Genomic DNA, 18,728 nt, shown 5'->3' on the forward strand with positions numbered 1-18,728 from the left:
TCTACTATTTTCCTGTTTCCACTTAGAGATAAGAATAAAAAATTTAATTATAGATAACCTTTGATTGATTGTGTTGGAATTCTCGAAGCAAAAACAAATTTCATATTTTATATATCTTACAAAGTTAACGATAAAACTTGTTTATATGACAAAAAAATTAATCATAATCCTTTAAAGTAAAACTTTTGAAAAAACACTATTATGCTTTAAAAAGGAGGAAACTGAAGAAAATTTTAAGATACATATATATATATCTTTTTAAGATAATACGAATAAAGTCTTGATAGCGATCTATTTAAACCGAACTTCTGACATATTCGCTTTTGCGTCGTCATTTAACAAAATTTACATATCGCTTATAAACACGTTATGCAACGATCGCAATACATACTACTATCGTTCATCGTTCTATGTACATCTTTTAAATAATATGCATGTAAATCTATTGGATTTGTGGGACAAAAATTGCGCAAGCTTGCGTTGTGGCAACGTTTAAAGAGACGTGCGAGTTGGCAAGAACTTAAGATGGTTTAGAAATTTCTACTATTAGAATTACAAAGTCGACCGTGACGCGAATACGATCGTTTCTTCCCGATTTCATTTTTTTTGTCGGATGTACTTAAAAAGATATATTTTCGCATCTTTTCCAATAAGAATTATACAAATAAATAGAAAATAATAATGTATAATGTATATAACGTAAATAGACGATCCAGTGTTTTCCTCTTGTGAAAAACGATACAACGAAAAAGGAAATCGATTATTCCTGAAAAAGAATTTTCACTAAAATCTTAAATTAGGCTAAAGCTTAGAAGAGACTAACTTTTGAAACAAACATTTTCTGTTAGCTGTCCAAGCAGATGTATGTTTGGTCGTTCGCATACAGTCGAGGACTACCGTAAGTATATTATATACAGCAGTCGCAAATGCAGACGCCTTTCACTACCGGAAGTGAACAGTTGAGAGACAAACGCGTGAGAGCGACCCAGGTCATCACCCCCTTTCTAGAAACATTAAATAAAACCGAAGCTTCTCATTCACTAAAGTAGAAATGCCATATGAGCTACTGTATATTCATATCGATTAATTACTAACATGAGATAAGGAATACCACGCAGGTATAATTAAATAGATATTAGATTAACATCATCTATTTTTACAATAAATATTTTTTTCAGGGATAAAAAGTTTATTATCGAACGATATAAATCTATGTAATAGAGTTCTTCTTGTTCGTTAACATAATAATTAACTTCGATAATCAATATTCTAATCTCTCTTCCCATTCCTAATTTGTTAATATTATTTCCTGCATTCGTTATAAATGTCTAGGCTTCTCTGTTATATCCCAATCAGTCTAATTTACAGATAGTACATCAGTAGGCGTATCTTCACCGAGTCAAAGGAAGGAGGAAACGGTGAACAGAACGGTCTTGAAACGACGTATATGTGGCTGATATTCCGGAAAGATGATCATGGCGGTGAAATTCGAATGTAGTATCAGTGACCTCTGCAAAGGTCGCTTCTCCGCATCCTCTCGAAGAAAGTGAACCGATGAGAAACGAAGGTAACAGGTAAATCTCGGTCACTGTTGCTCTCGAGGTGATCAAAGCTCGCTTAGAGTAAAGGAAGATACCTTCCGTTGGCAAAATCTTCTTCAAAAGTTTTTTGCCAAACTACGAACGAATAACTAAGAATACAAGCAACAAACAAGGAAATAAGAAAATGCTTATCTCTCATCGATTAGAAGAAAGTAACTTTGTTGTAGTTATTTAATCGAAGAATTTCGACTTTACAGATTTCACTTAACCGAAGAGAAAAACTTGTTAAACCGATAAACCCAACATCGATTTATACAAAGCAACGTTATAAATATAGAAACTACGAATCTTCGTAAATCCTAATCCTCTATAGCTTTGGCATCACGTGGATCGCTAAGATTGTGTAATTTCCGTAACGTCGTAAGCCACTCTTCTCTACACTACCGATCTGTATATATATACGGAGATATATGAAATATCGTTCACACGAAGGAAGTACGAAGCATCGCATCGATACGATGGCAGCGAGCGCGCACCGAATGAGTTTTGAAACGGAAAAGAAAGTGCTGAGATTTGAAACGGTGCTAAGATGATTAGGAGGGGAATGGAATGGAATAACGCTCACTACGCGAGTTAATATTGTAACGTTACCATTTCCACTTTTGGTTACGTTAACGTAACGTTGATTGTTCTCCTGAATTTTGACGTTGTAAAGTTAATTATAATCGATCATAGAAGTCACGATATCACCTTCGCAATATATATACATATATATATGTGTGTGCGCGCATGTGTGTGTCTATATGCATGTACGCACACTTTACATACTTGACGTTTCATTCGTGTAATTCTATCTCTCGTCTAAAACTCCTAGAGAAACTACTACATGCGATCTTCTGCCTAGTAGCCGGTTTCTAATGCGGGCGGCTGCGACATGCAGAGGTTGTTAAACGATTGCCTAATCGAAAGACAAGAATGTCTTTAACAATCCGATCTTTCTCATGTACTGTCCTTCGAACTTTGTTTTTTAAAAAATATATCGATAAATATGAAAAAAACAAAAAATTTGAAAAAACAAAGAAAAGATATTGCTCTTAAAACATTGAAAAACACTGTGAATTTAATTAATTAGTCAGTAATTACACTTTGTAGATATATCTGTCAAAGAAGGATAAAACTTAGGAACTATCGCAAATATTTATCTTCGTCGAACATATTCGCATTAGCATGCTAATACGAAAGGAGATAGTACACTACTAATGGCACACTGTAGTTTTATGAGTTCAGTCGCTTGCCTGCTACCGTCGAGATCTTTGCTAGAAATCGCAAATACAAGTCGTCGAGAATACTATAAAAATTTTTATTAAAATCGATTCATGATATAAAAGGATTTATATAAAATAATTTTTTAATTAATTCTTAATCTACAATCATATATCGTATGATAGAAAATCGATAAATTTATATTACTTCAATGTGAATCTTCGATTCATTACGCATCATCTTGTGTCTTCCCTTTCACCTTTCACTCGGTGGGGATTAACGTTTGGCCTTAACGTATTAGATATTTCTCTTCACTCTTGTTTTCTCAAAACGATATCCCAGTACAAAGATAGACGTACACAAATCTAATTCAATTAGTATCATGAAAACATCCTTGCATCCTATGAAAAAATAATTTATAAAAGAATTTTAATTGTCAAACTAGCTCTTCAGTGTTCAATTTCTAAACAGTTTTATAGAAACATTTTCGTATTTTTTCTAATCACAAAAAATTCTAAATAGTATAACAAATTTTCAACAATATAATGTGTTTACTTTTATCAAGGCTGGAGAATACTCAAGGTAATTAGGATCGTGCTGAAAGAAAGCAACGTTCACGTCCAGGATAAAAATATTCAAATTTAACGCAAAACGCGCATATACTTATATATATATAATATATAATATATATATATATAAGTATATTTAATAATTATATATACTTATTATATATACTTATATATATATATATATAAGCATATATAAATATATATATATGTATGTATGTATGTATGTATTTTCGTATAAAGGGAGAAGGTTCATGCGAGACGTTTTTCACACGTTATTATATCCTACATCCGGCACGAAAGATTTCGCAGGATCAAAGAAAAACCTACACGCAAAAGAAGAGAGAAAGACATATATAGAGAGAGAGGGGAAAAATAAGGAGAGAGAGAGAGAGAGAGAGAAAGAGAGAGAGTGAGGAGGAAGATGATACGAGCAAGAAGCTTATGGCCGAGCGAAAGTGAAGCCTCGAGCACACGGATCCCCTTCCTTCCCCCGACCTTCTTTCCGCAACCCCGTAACGTCAGTATTCGAGAAACTCAGATACAGCACATGGCACCTTCTCGTAGCTAGGAGGCAGCTCGGAGTTTCCTGAAGCATTTGCTAAGTAAAGTGCTTATCATTGGAAGAAATCGAAATTTCCTGGCGCCGAACTTAAAAAGAAAGAAGAAAAGAAAACGATATATCTAAAAATCTACAAAGAAAGAGAAGAAATAAAAAAAAAAGAAATGAAAACTATTGAGCGTCCTTGTTCGCTTGCCGTTGCTTCTTTTTTTTTCCTTTTTTTTATCTTCTTATACGACGTCGACACGTGAAAGCGATCGTACAAAATTTCGTGAGTCCTTTCGAGGTCACACATATGTAAGCACGAACATACATACATATGTCATACTTATGAGGTCGAGATAAACATGTGCGATTGGAGTATAAAATTGGGTTACAGTGGATTATGAGGAATAAAAAGAAATTGATAAAAAAATGAGGGAAAGAATATAGAATGTGAAAGAAAAGAAAAGAACAAAAAAAGAAAACAACACGAGGTCGATGTGTACCAAGAAGTGGGTCAAAGGGTCATAACTTGGATAATTAATTTCTCGTGGAAGAAAGCGATTTCCCTCTCGTTTAGTTGTACCATCTCCAATCGGATCATAACTGGACGTTAACATGAGATCGAACGGTAGTCTTTTTCTATACAAATGTGTACGAGAAAGAGGAAAAGGACAGCCTGGAGAATAAGAATCTCAGAAAATAAAAAGATGAATGACCGATAGAAATACGCATTTGTACAAATTCTTCAAATTGCAATTGATATGATTACGTCATAAATATATAAAATAATTCCGTTTTAGAAATGATACAACTGCTATCCAGTGATTATAAATTGCAGATTCAAAGAATCTGATGTAAAACCACTAAATGTATTGAAACTTTCAATTACGTTGTTTGCATTTTGCCCAATATTTTGGAAATCATATTTGAATTTTAGACGGGTCATACGTATGTCGTATGCGGGACGAGACCAAAAGAATGGTTTTACCATGTCCACTTGTCCACTTGTAATAGGTATTCATAAAACGTTTTTACATAAGGCATTGCGGTATCAAATTCTTTCGAAATCATTGAAGACCCTGAGCAAATAACGAGAGATTCGTTACGTAAACCGTCTATGAATGCTTCGCCAAAAAAGAAATTTTTTTAATTATTATCCTTCGAAACCCTCCAAGTAATTACACGAATTACTGCAAAAAGAAATATTTTCTATAATATATCGATGCAATCGAAAATCGTTTGTCTGTTAAGGTCGATCACGATTTTGCATAGACTACAAGAGTGATCACGATCATCGATACATCAAGTTTCACAGATATTGTAATGGAGTATTGGGTATACGGAGTCTAGGTCTAGGACGCAACTTGTAACTAGTATTTCACTATAGTCGACGAAGCAGACTAAATTTCACAATTCCAACATCCACCAAATCTCGCGTAGGTATATCTCTTGGTAAAGACTTGAGGACCAATCTTTCACACGCAGACCACTGGAGTAACGGTCGAACAAAGTGAGAGAGAAAGAGAGAGAGAGAGAGAGAGAGAGAGAGAGAGAAGTATCGGTACAAAGAGAAGGAGGGAAAGAGGATGACTAGAGAATCGTCTCACCGTTGAATTACTCTCACCCGAGAGGCCCCGTCTCTTCTTCGTGGGGGCCCCACATATCCCCCTGCTTCTCCTGGGAGTATAAAGGACCCTGTTCTACCATCCACGGAGTCACAGAACCGAGCGGCATCGTAGAAGCCGGCATGAATCCCTTGATCGCGGTAAGCACACTGATTTTTGACATAAAGAATAAAAGTTAAGGGGTGAGACTAAGGTGAAGGAGTGTGCGAAAGAAAAAGAGAGAAGAGAGACTAGTAGAAGAGATTCGTGATTCGGTGTACTATCATAAAAGTGATTTATTGAAAGAGATAAAGAGTAGCGATTTAAATACCTACTTAATTCTTGTCAATCGAATTTCCATCAAAGTCAAAACGCTTGTACTGTTCCTATTTCTGATAAAATTGTTCCCACCGTTGAGATTTTCACCGTCAACATTCAGCGACGTTTACTTTATCGAGAATTGCATCGGGATTCCAAAGCATCTTGAAAGTCGTTTCGACATGAATTACAAGATAGCCGTTCCATCGGCGATCGATCTCTTCGACGCAATCGCTTGCAACGTTACGTGATTCCGAAGACAAGCTAGCCAGAGTTGCATTTTCTCTTCGACCATGATAGTATAAATTAATATAAAAATTCTAAAGAAATCTAGAAACTTGTTTATTCTAGGGATTTAATCTAATCTAAAAACATTTGTTTTCATTTTACAGTGTATGGTTATCGGTTTGGCAGGGTTCGCCCTGGCCGAACCACCGGTCTCTTCCGGCTATAGTTACAGTAGGCCAAGTGGGGGTGGTGGTGGCGGCGGCTACTCTCTAGGTGGAGGAGGTGGTTATTCGAGTGGTGGAGGTGGTGGATACACTCAGGTATCCACTGGCTACCAAACGAGCGAGGGTGCTTCTGTTGACGGAGCCCTTCTCGAACAAATCCGTCAGATCCTTCTCAAGGAGGAACTCCAAGCCCAACAGACTGGAGGATTTGGTGGTGGAGGATATGCACCCAGCTCGAGTTATGGTGCTCCATCATCACAATATGGAGTACCAAGTTCCAGCTACGGTGTACCCAGTTACCAAACTCGCGTCGTAGGCATTGATCTCGAAGGTATCAGGCAAGCCATCCAGGTAGCTCAATTTAATCAAGTTACCCATGGCAGCGGCGGTGGATACCCAAGTGGTCCTAGTGGAAGTTATGGAGTACCCAGCAGGCCAAGCGGCAGCTACGGTGCACCCTTCTAAAGCGGTCGTCGCCAATGAAAAAGGAAGAGAGAGAAGAGGTGAAATATAAAGCAGGAAAAAAAGCGACTATCTTTCGAGCCAACAACTTAAGAATGAACGTAACGTCGTCTATCAACATCTTGAAGATACACTATTCAATGATAATGACATTCAAAAAACTAAAAGAATTCGAGGAAGAAAGGAAAAGGAAAGGATCTCGCAAAATCGTTGACTAAGGAAGATTTCTAGGAGAAGCCTTCATTCTAGAATGCTCGAAAGATTGTCGTGCAAAAGAAAGCTCGGTCATCATTAATATATAGAAGAAATAATCGTCTTAACAAGATCAAGGATCTTATCGTCGTCGTCATCGAACAACTATCCGCGAGGATTACGTAATAACGCGCGCGCAACATTTTTGACTTAGGTAAAAATGAAATAGATATCGTATGTATATATGTACGTCGTCAATACAAAATAGAATTTCAAGAATACGATATATAGTAGTAGTTAGTAGAGTATATAGAAGCGAATCGACAGAATCAAAAGATCTCTACGATCTTGCTTCGTCGAAGATCGTAGAAGTTGCAGCTTTAATAAGTCAGAATACTCGAAAAAGAATTCTCTCGAAAGAAAACGAGAACAATTTAGGTCTCAAACGAACGAGACACAATATCAGACGAGATGTTATGATTCGCCACACCAAAATTCATTTTTTTGTTGTCTTACGCGACAATCAAAATAAAAAAAAAAGAAATGAAGGTGAGGAGAGGAATAACAAAATAAAAACGAAAACGGGATAAACACACATCGTCGTATGCCAAGATATAAGGACAAGAGTCCTTGCTCGATCATAAGTGAACGGAAGAAGCAAGAGAAAAGGGCCAGAAATAGCCGAAACCGAAGACGTGATTGGTGCACATATTGCGCCCTGTAAATACAATTTTATATTACTCCTTTAAAATCGAAGCATCCGTGACGCAACTCAATGACCTCTTTCGAATATTTCGTTGAAAATAATAAAAGAAAAACGGAATGGGAATCGAGGTTATGAGATCTCGAAGAGATCCCTTAACGAAATATTATCTTAGAAAAAATATAGAAAAAGTCGCGGACCAAATAAAAAAAGAAAAAGAAATAATAATAACAACGAAATATCGATAAAGAAAGATCTGACGTGCGACATGGTCCTTCTCGAGCAACACGTATCACACGAAGCCACGAATACACACTATTTTTCTACGTTTTTAAATGCTATTCTTTAACCACGCATTTTTGTACTTGTATAAAGGCTTTTTTATAGAAAAAAATAAAAAAACGTCGCCACCGTTAAAAAAGAATTCTCTATCTGTCTGTGTTGTTACATAAGACTTCGGATAAAACCCTTATCCATTTACTGCATTCGTTTGAGAAGAGAGGCAGGTTTCTCTCCTCTTCTGATCGGCAACACCGCCAGGGACATTAATCCTCGTTTGCAATATCTGATTATTGACGCATTTACGCATGTTTCTCTTCGATTTAAAGACCCTCACTTTTTTTACATGATACAACTGCCTTTCTCCTTTCACTCGAGAAACGTTCGGACGAGTAACTCGGAAGAGTCTTTTTTCTCTCTCTTCTCGTGACGTAAATTCTTGCGCGATGAGGCCGGTTAGGATTCGAAAGTGGATGAATTCTCAAACGAACATCCTGCGGCTAATAATGCAGAATTACAGAGGGGAGTCAAGAGGAGAAGAAGAAGGAGAAGACATACTGGGAAGAAGGACGTCCGCGTTACCCGCTTTCTTCCTTATTTGTAACGTGCCACTTTGCCGACGACTTTTGCCACGAGCAAAAGGATCCTCGAAGAGGTATTCTCGATGAGGTAGTCTAGGTAGAACCACCTTCGTGCTAGCGAGCGTAATGACCATAGTTTCATCACTCCTTAGATCAAATTACGTCATTGGTTTTTACGCTCTCCAGGCACAGAGTACAGTACATCCATTAAAACGATGCGTCGTTAACGTAAGACGCTTTAATTGGAAGTTTATTATAGGTCAATTAAATACTCGCCGAAAGGACATCGAAAAGGAGAAAACGATCTCTTCCGAATTTCCCCTATATCTACCGCGCATCTCTCTATTTTTAACCTTCTTACTAAAGAGTGAAAGCTCTTCCTGTCTTTTCACAAGCGAACCAACTAGCCAAGCGATCTTTTATAAATTTCAGATCTAACAAAGAGATACGTATGTATGTAATAGAAATCAATCTTGTAGTTCCACAAGTTTAACTTTCACAATCAAGCTTTAATTATTCTAATTACAATGTTCGTATAAGTCGATCGATATTTTATTTATTTTATATTTTGGAATACGTAGGTATATCTCCAAAGGGTAATAGTTTCTGTTTAAAAAGGAAAAAAAATCTATTAATGTCCATCTTTCAGGGAAAGTAGTAAGTCTTGCTCGAAGAAACGAAGCGAGTCGAATAGTAATTGTGAGTCTGCCAGAATTTTGCAAGAGTTTTAGATAATCTTTAGACTTACGTATTACGCATCAAGCTTTGCGTCATAATTACTGATCGACTATTTAACGATTTACTGATTTAAACCATGTCATTTTATATTGTTTTACTAATCTATTATGTTAAGTTAATTATCAAACATTATTTCTTCTTTTACAAATAGAAAGAATTGGCAGTACGATTTATATTTAATAAGAATCGAATATGATTTCCTTTGATGCGTTATATGCTTATATATTTACCTCGTATTCTCCGGTTTTGCAAGAAATGTATGAACAATAACAGAGCCTAGAAAAAGTCACATGCGAGACACGCGAAAGAAAACCTTGCTATAGGAAAAGCAGATTAGTTCGTAGTTAAGAAGACGTTAGTTTGTGGAACGAGTGCATTCACAATAGCTTCGTTTATGCATTTCCGTTAGATTTATTAGCAGTAAATTACTTTTTAGACCAATCAAGAAAGAATGTTCTATTACATTAGTTAACGAAGTATAATGTTTTTTACATTCATTTATTCGATTGAAACATTTATATTTCGTATAACTTAAAAAAAAGAATTTATGTTAAAACATTTTATCTTCATAAATTGAAAAGAAATTATATGCTAAAAATTTCAAATTTATAAGATAGATGATTCTATATCCTATATATTAAAACCTAATACGTTATTTTCATTTAATTTTATAAAAAAAAAAAAACTAAGATATTTAAAGACGATGATTTCTTAATAATGTTTTTAATAGTAATGCATAACATGATAAAAAGTAATATGTTCGTTTTATCTAAAGGAATATAATACGAAGGTAACGATTATTAGAATGTATCTAGCACAAAGCATTTATATAAAGTCTACAAAAATAACATTTAAATTAAAAATAAAATTCGAGCGATTTACGAAATATTGATATACTTTGCTTTATATATATATATATACAATAATTGGCATATTTAAAAAAGTGAAAGGAGGTCTCACGATTCCGGCTATCGTTCAGCTTCAAAAATTCTCTCACGGTATACCGAGAGATACTTCACTGATCTAATTTATCTTGTAGGTTACAATATATCTTCTAACGATGATACAAAAGTATCTAGTTATATGGAATGTGAATAGACACTTATTGTTCATTTGAAAGCAGAATATATCGTAAAATTTTGCTATGTACTTAACTTGAATTAATATAACATATGGATGAAATTTTAAAAATCAAAGTCATGGCTTATTTTGTTTCTTCCTCTATCTTTCACCGTGGTGGTCTTTTATTTTTTTCTTTCTTTTGCATTAATTTATTTTAATAATTATATAAGTATATTTACACCTATTTTTACAAGAATGTTACTGTCCATTATGATGATTTTGTTTTTAATGTAAAAAATATAAAAAATAAACATACATATACATATACATATATATATATGTATATATGTATGTATGTATATGTATATATGTAATTCGATTATATAAATAGCTATGATGGCTAATTTTTAATTCACCAATAACATTGAAATAGCTGTATATATGATTTCTTTTTTCAACCGAAAACCATCTTCACAATTATTGTTAAAATATTAAGCGCTATTAATGGAACTGAAAATAAAATAAATATATTAATAATTATTAAACTAATTATCAACTATTCTATATAAAATAATAAATCACACCTTTAGCAACCGTTCTTACTGATCTAATAAGGTTTAACATCTGTGATTTAACTGTAGGTGGTTCACCAAATCCTTGCACGTTTTGCCATGAGGCCCATCCAACTATAAAAAAGATATTAGTATAACAAGTACTCTAAAATTATATATAATAATAAAAAAGATTAAAATACATATGACCTATTAATTTAATATATTCACATATACATGATTAATGATAATTATTTTATTATACTTACTACAAGATATATATTTAAAATTAAACTATAATGCCACTAAATTGATGACTAAACTAACCTAACCTATAAAATGAAATATGAAAAAATTTACCTACTTTTAACAAGAAATCTTTCTTCGTTTAGCACACAAATAGCGTTTAAACATAACAGAGTAGCTTCGTAGAGTGACCATAAAGTAAATGCCATTTTCATTGATCTATAAGAATACGAGTTTCAAAAATTTTTGGTCTTTATACTTTACAGCATGAAACGTGTAATATACGTTCACATGTGTATCTCGATCATTTCAATAGTTCGCAGCTTTGTCACATCCTTCGTAATCTTTAATAATCAATAAACAATCCAGTTGGATGTTGTTTATTATTGATTATTTAGATTATTAACGTCAAAATTAATAAATTAAATCAATAATTTACTTTTATCATATAATTAAAAATCGATCTAAAAAGCGACTAAAAATATAAATATTAAATAATTAAAAAAACTATTGTAAATTGAAATTGCAATAATTAATAGTTTTACACATTGATACTAATCATATATGAAATATAATAAAACTTATAATAAACAGGAATAACAAAAGTATTTTCTGTTCCGAGCTAATATAGTGAATCTTTTTAGTCGAATAAAATACATAGTTCATATTTAATAATGTTGAATAAATATATATCTGTACAACACTTACAGATATATAAACGTATATACATTTATAAGCTTATAATACTATAAATTTATATTTATATATACAATATACTACATTAATCACATAAGATGTTATTTAAAAAATATTTAATAATAGGAAATACATAAAATGCACCTAAATGTTTTTAAATTTAATTTCTCATGTTAATATATATATATATAATATATAAATGATTTTAAAGAACTGCACATTCATGCATAATCTAAAAAATTTACTTATAAAAAACATTTCTATTATTGCGATATATCTATATAAATATTTCTACAAAATTCTTATCAAAGCATACAATATTTATGCTGTTGAACTCTTTAATATACGCTATAAAATGAAATAAAAAAGAGAGAAATGAATAGCACACAGATGCATACTCAAAAATATAGCAAACTATTATACATTTAATAGCACAGAACCTTATTATAGAAATCTGAGTACATGCAAATACACTACTATTTTTCAAAATGTATTACATTGTCAAGTTTACAGAATTATTTCTTATAATAAATGATTAATTATGAATTAATGGAATTTGTTTTAAATATGTATCTTATAGATTTTGTTTTATATATGAGTTTATATATGATTACAAAGTAATATTTTGAAAATACCTTTGTATGTATTAAAACTATGTTTACAAATAAGATTTGTATTATTTTAACTGACTACAATTAGAGCGTCAAAAGGTATTCAAACTGCTAAGATGCTGCTACAGATAATGTTAATAGTCTTTATACATAGCATTTAGAGATTACAGTCATTCTTTGATAGTTTATTCAAGTAAAAGCATATATTCACTGTACACTTGACACGTTTTCTCATTGATATGTCCAATTATATTCCTTGACGAGGCTTGTCTGTAATTAATAACATTCAATACCACTAACAAAGCATATTTACTTAGTTATTTAAGAACGATTCCTTTTGCAAATGTCTTGCACATATGCATATTCTTTATGTATTATTATTATTAAAAAGTGCATTAATATTAAAAATATTGATACTTGTTGAATAGGTTGTTAAATAATATAATTACAGATATCATTACAAATAAGTAAATGTGATTACAATACATAAAATTATCGCTAAATTATAATTACAATTAATTCTGTTAACGAAATCAGAAATATAAATCATTGAAAATTCATATTTCTGTTATATATAACTATATTACGATTTTGTAAAATTAATAATAAATCTGCCATTGTGATGCAATGCGCATACTTTTTGAGACCTTTTAAATTAAGAAGTACATAATAGGTGAATCTTCATAATCACTTCAAATAATTTTAAAATGACAATTCTGTTTTTCAATTATTCTGTCATGATAAAACAATGTCTTTTGATATAATTTTAGTATTAAATAACATAATCATCTCACAATAAAAGATTACTTACATAATTTCATAATTAAAAATGAAATATTGTCATTAATATTTTTGTTGTTAATTTTTACTAATTTATATCATTCTTCTGTTTTATTTGGTATAAATAAAAAATTACTTCTAACGTAGAAAAAGTGATTTACATCATAAGACCCTCGTATCTATAGCAAAATCAAACACACACATATAGAAATACATTTTATGATAATTGTAATTTATATAATTTTTTTCATTGCATAACACATGTGCACTTATTAAAATTAATTTCGTATCATATCGGTAGAGATCATAACTTTTTATATTCATTATATTAATTTGAAATATAATTCAGTTTATGATAATCTATACCAATAAAAACTTTTACAGATTGAGAAAATGAATTCATTCATTTATGAAATGTTTACAAATTACTAAAGTTTGCAAAGTCATAACATTTAAAATATCTTTGATTTAGTAACTAACCCGCAAATATATTTCTAATATTTGCATATGTGTACAAATGTGCATATGCATGTTCTTTTGTATACGCACCTATAATTATTAACAAAAAGTACGTGTAAAATCGAAAAATTAATCCAAACAAGTATCTTTTTTATGTATTAACGTCGACTTTCAGAAACCCTGAAATTAACTTTGTCACATTTGGTATTTAGTAGAATCATTCGTTATTTTGCAGTTTGTCCTAAACCACTTGATGTTTTTGCTTTTTGTGACGACTCTGCCACTTCATTTGGTTGGTCGACATCCATCTATAACAAATATAAAGTTTTACAAATAACCACATATATAAATCAGTCAATAACTAATATAAGAAAAATATATTACCTTTTCTTCTTTATCATCATCTATTAGTATCGGACCATTCTCAGCTTCATATTCTTTTAGAACGGCATCTAAATTGTACCTTCGTCGATAATTTACGAAGAATGACCGTAAATGTGCTTCTGTTTTAGTACCAATTACATCAGCGATTGCAGAGAAATCTTTGCCATATTTTCTAACTCCTTGAACAGCTAACAGTAGTTCATCATTCGTCCATCGTGCATTTATACGATTGGATACTTCTGGTGGTCGTAAATCATCTATCCCATCAGTTGTCTTACGTTTTAAAGCACTTACTTGTTGCTTGTTTGACTGTATCTGTTATTAAAAAAAATAGGAAGACAAATTTCAAGGTATTAGTTTACATAGATCAATTTTAAATATTGATTTTTCAACAACAGAAATACATATAGAAAAAAAATGTATCCACACGATATGTATTGCAATTGTATTATTTCTATAAGAGGACATACTTGACGTTTTAGGCTAACAATCTCTGTGTCGATAGCTTGTAAGCTATTGTTAGCTTGATTTGGTTGACCAGCCAATGCTGCCAAGTCATCATGATTTACAACCAATCCGCGAGGTGGTTTTCTTTTGTTTGTACGACCTGGCATAGAACTTAGAGGTCTTGCTACACCAGTGCGCCTACATCATGAAGATAATAGTATTGAAGGGAATGTATTTTAACAGTGTATGTATATGTGTAAAATGTAATAAGTATATTAATGACAAATTTGTTCTAATCTGCACACAATATAAACAAATGTATTTATAATAATACGTATATAATCACGATAATCTACTTTGTATATATTCCTTTATAAGATTTTTCTATATAAAAGTTATATATCGTGAAGTGCCATATGATTGCATCAATTATTGCTTGCTATTATGCAGTGATATATTTATTTTTACTTGCATTCACTGACCTCCAGTGCAGATAGCAGCTATGACACGCGTGTCCCTTGGGAGTCGCACGTACACTATTGCAAGCGACGCCACAGTTGCTACACGAGCCCTACAACATATAATGCCCTTTTAAAAAACAAATTTTTATCATCTCCTATCATTCTTCCCTCTATCTATTTTTGAGTACATACATTAGCTTGTGACTGAGAGTTCATTAAGAATAAATGTATATAAATGAAGCTATTATAGTTTTGGCACAATTTCTAGTATTTAAAAAAAGATATTCTTCTGAACTTTAATAAACCAAATTTTGTTGTTGTTAACAGTCACAAATCATTGTGTGTAATTATACACCCATAATTCATAATGTATATTTTTTGTGTCCATGGAATGGAGGCACAAAACATAAATACTATGACAAATATATTTTCTGATAATTTTGATCAAATGATTATTTTATGCTCAATATACATATCCATAAATATTGTTGAACTTTTGAAATTTTTGTATTTACATCCTCAGTAAGGTTTCAGCCTATCAATTCTAAAGGGATAGATGCAATACAACATTTTGATATTTAATTTTGATCATGTCTCGTTAAATTCTTTGTGTGCAATACGGTATAATATGTACTACAATATGAGACATAACATAGCAAAGATAATAAGCTGCTTATGCTATGAAAGCAGGGTAAGGTTTAGGCTGAGTACCTGAACCTGAGGGGCGTTTTCCGAGTCGGATGGGGCCTTAGCGTCAGTGCTTTGGCTTCCTGGCACAGCTTGGTTCTTTCCACGACGTATTCCGCGGTGGATCGTCCATTTCTGGAACGTTCCACATTTACGTTCATAAACGACTGAACGTTATTTTAAACCATAACTTAACGTTTATACGTCAAATAATGGATAAGCTTTTCTTTAATGCATATAAGTATAGTTATATTAAGTAGTCAAGTGACACTTGCTCGAAAACAAAGTATAATTAAACTTTTTAAACATTTTTAAATTTTCTTTAATTGTAATTGTCCTATATGATCACATCTAATTTACCTCAACATAGAATTAAAATATTTATTTTTATGATCCTTCCAGGACACAAATTAGTTATTTTTTTCGTTCTGTCCACGTAGAACAAGTAACGTGTGGATACATTTTTAGAGTATCTATTTTTAGCATTGCACATTTCGGCTAACAGCAAATAATATTCATAATACAGAAAGTGTGCTACTTCAATTGCCTGCATTACGTAATATGTTAAAAACTACAAAAACTAAAAATTCTTTAAATTGCATGTCTATAGCAGTGTATTGCATGCATAATAGTGCAAATATATTACTTATATATACTAATTATTAAGCTGATATTTTTGAATGTGTAAATTTACTTGCGTCAAACGCTTGGATTTTACAAAATGTAATATAGACTTCTGACTAACTATAATTGACAATTAATTTTACCATTAAACATAATTTTTATAAATGATAAATATATTCTATTTCATAAATTTTCATTAATGTAATTAATGTAAGTCACAAATATCTCACATTCAAAAAATCAATTATGAATTAGCAAAATTTCAATTGCTACATCACATAGAAATTACAATTATTTTTCAATTGAAAATTAATACAGCTTATCTATTATACAAAATTTTAAGCTGTTTCTTTATGATTCATGCATTCATTTATTAAAAAAAAGAATAAATCTTACTTTTTCTTCAGATTCGCTGTCTGTATTTGAGCCTAACTCACTTCCATTCTCGCTGCCATTTTCCCCTTCTTTCCCACCGCTTGTTAATTTTCTTGCCTGTCTATCCATCAATGATGTCCTAGTTCTTGTCTTTTTCCAACTATAATAATATTTTACAAGACTGGCAATTGACTTATCAGGCAACTGAAAATTATTAAATACATCTTAATTTGACATAATTTAATTAATTTAATTTTTATTTAACTTAATTTCTTATAAAATAAATAAAAATTTTATTTTTTCGATATAAGACAAATCATTTTAACATTTAACCATAAATTATATCACATAACTTACCATTTGTCGAATACGATGAAAACTCTTCCCATGAAATTGAAATGCTTGTTCAAATAACACCTTATCTTCAACAGTCCACTCATCAGGAAATGGTGTAAAATTTGCTAAATCTAATACTGCACGTTCTAAGTTATGTTTATGCCAAAATAACATTCCCAAAGCCTGCTCACCATTATACCCATATTTTTCTTTTGCTAATATTATATATTCATCCACTAAAAACATATAATAAAGTTATATTAAATTAAGATTATATTTTCTTTAAACGAACAATAATACTTACATTTCTGATCTGGTATATCAGTAGTAGGAGACCAAACCAGCAAAGCTCTATCAGGGCATTGATCCAGTCTGCGTTCTAAAATAGATTTTCAATATAAGATTTCTTTTCACTGTACAAAGAAATATTATATGTAATAACAAATTTCAAATATTCAATCCACATTAATGCTAATTAATGATATTTCATTTATATATTAAACTACATATAATAAATTTCTCAATCAAAAGCTTACCGTTGATAGGAACAAATTCTGGTACTATAACTTGAAAGTCTCGGCCAACACGTATCTTTTCAGCTGGAACTTTAAAATATATTTGTTCTTAATTTTTGACGATATAATATCAATATATATGTATATAAATTATATGGTATTAATAAAAATTGCTCAATAATAAATATATATAAGAATAAAATAAATACTAATAAAATTTCTAACTAAATCTAGATGTTAAGATATTTCTATTATATTACATATAAAATTCTTTTATCAGAGGTATAAAAATATTTTTGAATATAAATTATTTATTTACTCTTTTAATACAAAACTATTTAGGGCGAATTAAATGAAGCGCGCTGTTTAAAGATCTTTTACGATTTTTGTGTTGGATCAATAAATGAGCAGATATAATTTTCGATATAGATATCGTATTCTATAATTATATATCTTTAAAATATCATATTTATAAGCATTCAATATCAGTGGTTTCAATGTATACTTTGTAATATGTAAAATGAATACCTCCGTCTTCTTCGCTTGAAGATTCCGTCTGTCCATTAGGGCTGGGACCTCTTGATCTTCGACCATTTCTAACATTTTCTGAGTTGCGTTCTGCTAAAACCATTTTCACTTTAAGAATATTCAACGTTATAGCAAATAATTCAACTATAATTGATTTATTAAAACTTAATTCCGTTGAAACTTGAAATGCAAACCACAGCTTGCAGATACACGGTGCTCGGTAAAGTTTGTGATGTGCTCCGTGCTACCGTAGCGAAAGTAAAATGGCCGTTATTACCAAATGATTTGATTGGTTCACGATTTATGCAGTAAAGATGGCAATTCATTCGACGAACAAATTTTTAAATTTATAAAATATTATTATTTTAGTTTAAAATATATTAATATATTATTTGTTTTAAATAATGTAATGTTATAAAAATTATGCAATTCAAAGAATTTTATAGATACAAATATGAAATTAATTTTGGAAAGCTATCACATCTGAACACATTACATACATAAATGTATAATATTAACAACTATATTTATAATTAGTATACATATATAACATTTTAAAAATTAATTAATATAAATCTTTTTTTTAATATTATATATGTGTCCTGTACATTGTAAATGATGTGTTCGTGCATGTGTGTGATGTGTGTATTAACTCTAACATTTATTACAATATGGTTTATATCTTTTTTATATTGTCATTTGTGTGTGTACTGCTATGTT

General features: G+C 31.1%; 3 protein-coding genes across 5 annotated transcripts; 1 reads left to right on the forward strand and 2 right to left on the reverse strand.

The window, feature by feature from the left end:
- Nucleotides 1-1,428: 1,428 nt before the first annotated feature.
- Nucleotides 1,429-8,072, forward strand: LOC127061862 (uncharacterized). Its single transcript, XM_050989311.1, has 3 exons — nucleotides 1,429-1,574; nucleotides 1,799-5,682; nucleotides 6,232-8,072. Exons 2-3 carry the CDS (start codon nucleotides 5,665-5,667, stop codon nucleotides 6,754-6,756), a joined length of 543 nt encoding a protein of 180 aa, XP_050845268.1. The 5' UTR covers nucleotides 1,429-1,574; nucleotides 1,799-5,664; the 3' UTR covers nucleotides 6,757-8,072.
- Nucleotides 8,073-10,123: 2,051 nt separating this feature from the next.
- On the reverse strand, nucleotides 10,124-11,472 carry LOC127061864 (immediate early response 3-interacting protein 1). Its single transcript, XM_050989313.1, has 3 exons — nucleotides 11,224-11,472; nucleotides 10,893-10,994; nucleotides 10,124-10,818 (listed from the first exon to the last, which is right to left on the reverse strand). The coding sequence occupies exons 1-3, from the start codon at nucleotides 11,318-11,320 to the stop codon at nucleotides 10,763-10,765; spliced, it is 255 nt and encodes an 84-aa protein (XP_050845270.1). The 5' UTR covers nucleotides 11,321-11,472; the 3' UTR covers nucleotides 10,124-10,762.
- Nucleotides 11,473-12,541: 1,069 nt separating this feature from the next.
- LOC127061882 (REST corepressor 2-like) lies at nucleotides 12,542-18,264 on the reverse strand. 3 transcript variants are annotated; one of them, XR_007780984.1, is made up of 11 exons: nucleotides 18,009-18,264; nucleotides 17,502-17,570; nucleotides 17,270-17,344; nucleotides 16,987-17,201; nucleotides 16,651-16,833; nucleotides 15,655-15,765; nucleotides 14,965-15,053; nucleotides 14,506-14,680; nucleotides 14,036-14,350; nucleotides 13,742-13,959; nucleotides 12,542-13,371 (listed from the first exon to the last, which is right to left on the reverse strand). XR_007780984.1 is itself a non-coding variant. In XM_050989344.1 (10 exons), the coding sequence occupies exons 1-10, from the start codon at nucleotides 18,109-18,111 to the stop codon at nucleotides 13,876-13,878; spliced, it is 1,419 nt and encodes a 472-aa protein (XP_050845301.1). In that variant the 5' UTR covers nucleotides 18,112-18,264; the 3' UTR covers nucleotides 12,542-13,875. The 3 variants fall into 3 exon arrangements, 2 of the variants coding, with proteins under 2 accessions (XP_050845301.1, XP_050845302.1); XM_050989344.1 differs by having other exon boundaries at nucleotides 12,542-13,959; XM_050989345.1 differs by lacking the exon at nucleotides 15,655-15,765 and having other exon boundaries at nucleotides 12,542-13,959.
- Between the last annotated feature and the right edge of the window lie 464 nt (nucleotides 18,265-18,728).

This window comes from Vespula vulgaris, chromosome 2 (assembly GCF_905475345.1).
Source record: "Vespula vulgaris chromosome 2, iyVesVulg1.1, whole genome shotgun sequence".
NCBI classification, from domain to species: Eukaryota; Metazoa; Arthropoda; class Insecta; order Hymenoptera; family Vespidae; genus Vespula; species Vespula vulgaris.

Coding starts and splice junctions, on each gene's coding strand:
- LOC127061864 (XM_050989313.1), bottom strand. CDS start 11,320: ATGAAAATGGCATTTACTTTATGGTCACTCTACGAAGCTACTCTGTTA. Junction 10,995..11,223: donor AGAAAGATTTCTTGTTAAAA/GTAGGTAAATTT, acceptor TCTTTTTTATAG/TTGGATGGGCCTCATGGCAA. Junction 10,819..10,892: donor AGTAAGAACGGTTGCTAAAG/GTGTGATTTATT, acceptor TTTTATTTTCAG/TTCCATTAATAGCGCTTAAT.
- LOC127061882 (XM_050989344.1), bottom strand. CDS start 18,111: ATGGTTTTAGCAGAACGCAACTCAGAAAATGTTAGAAATGGTCGAAGA. Junction 17,345..17,501: donor AGAATTTGTTCCTATCAACG/GTAAGCTTTTGA, acceptor AATCTATTTTAG/AACGCAGACTGGATCAATGC. Junction 13,960..14,035: donor ATGATGATAAAGAAGAAAAG/GTAATATATTTT, acceptor TATTTGTTATAG/ATGGATGTCGACCAACCAAA.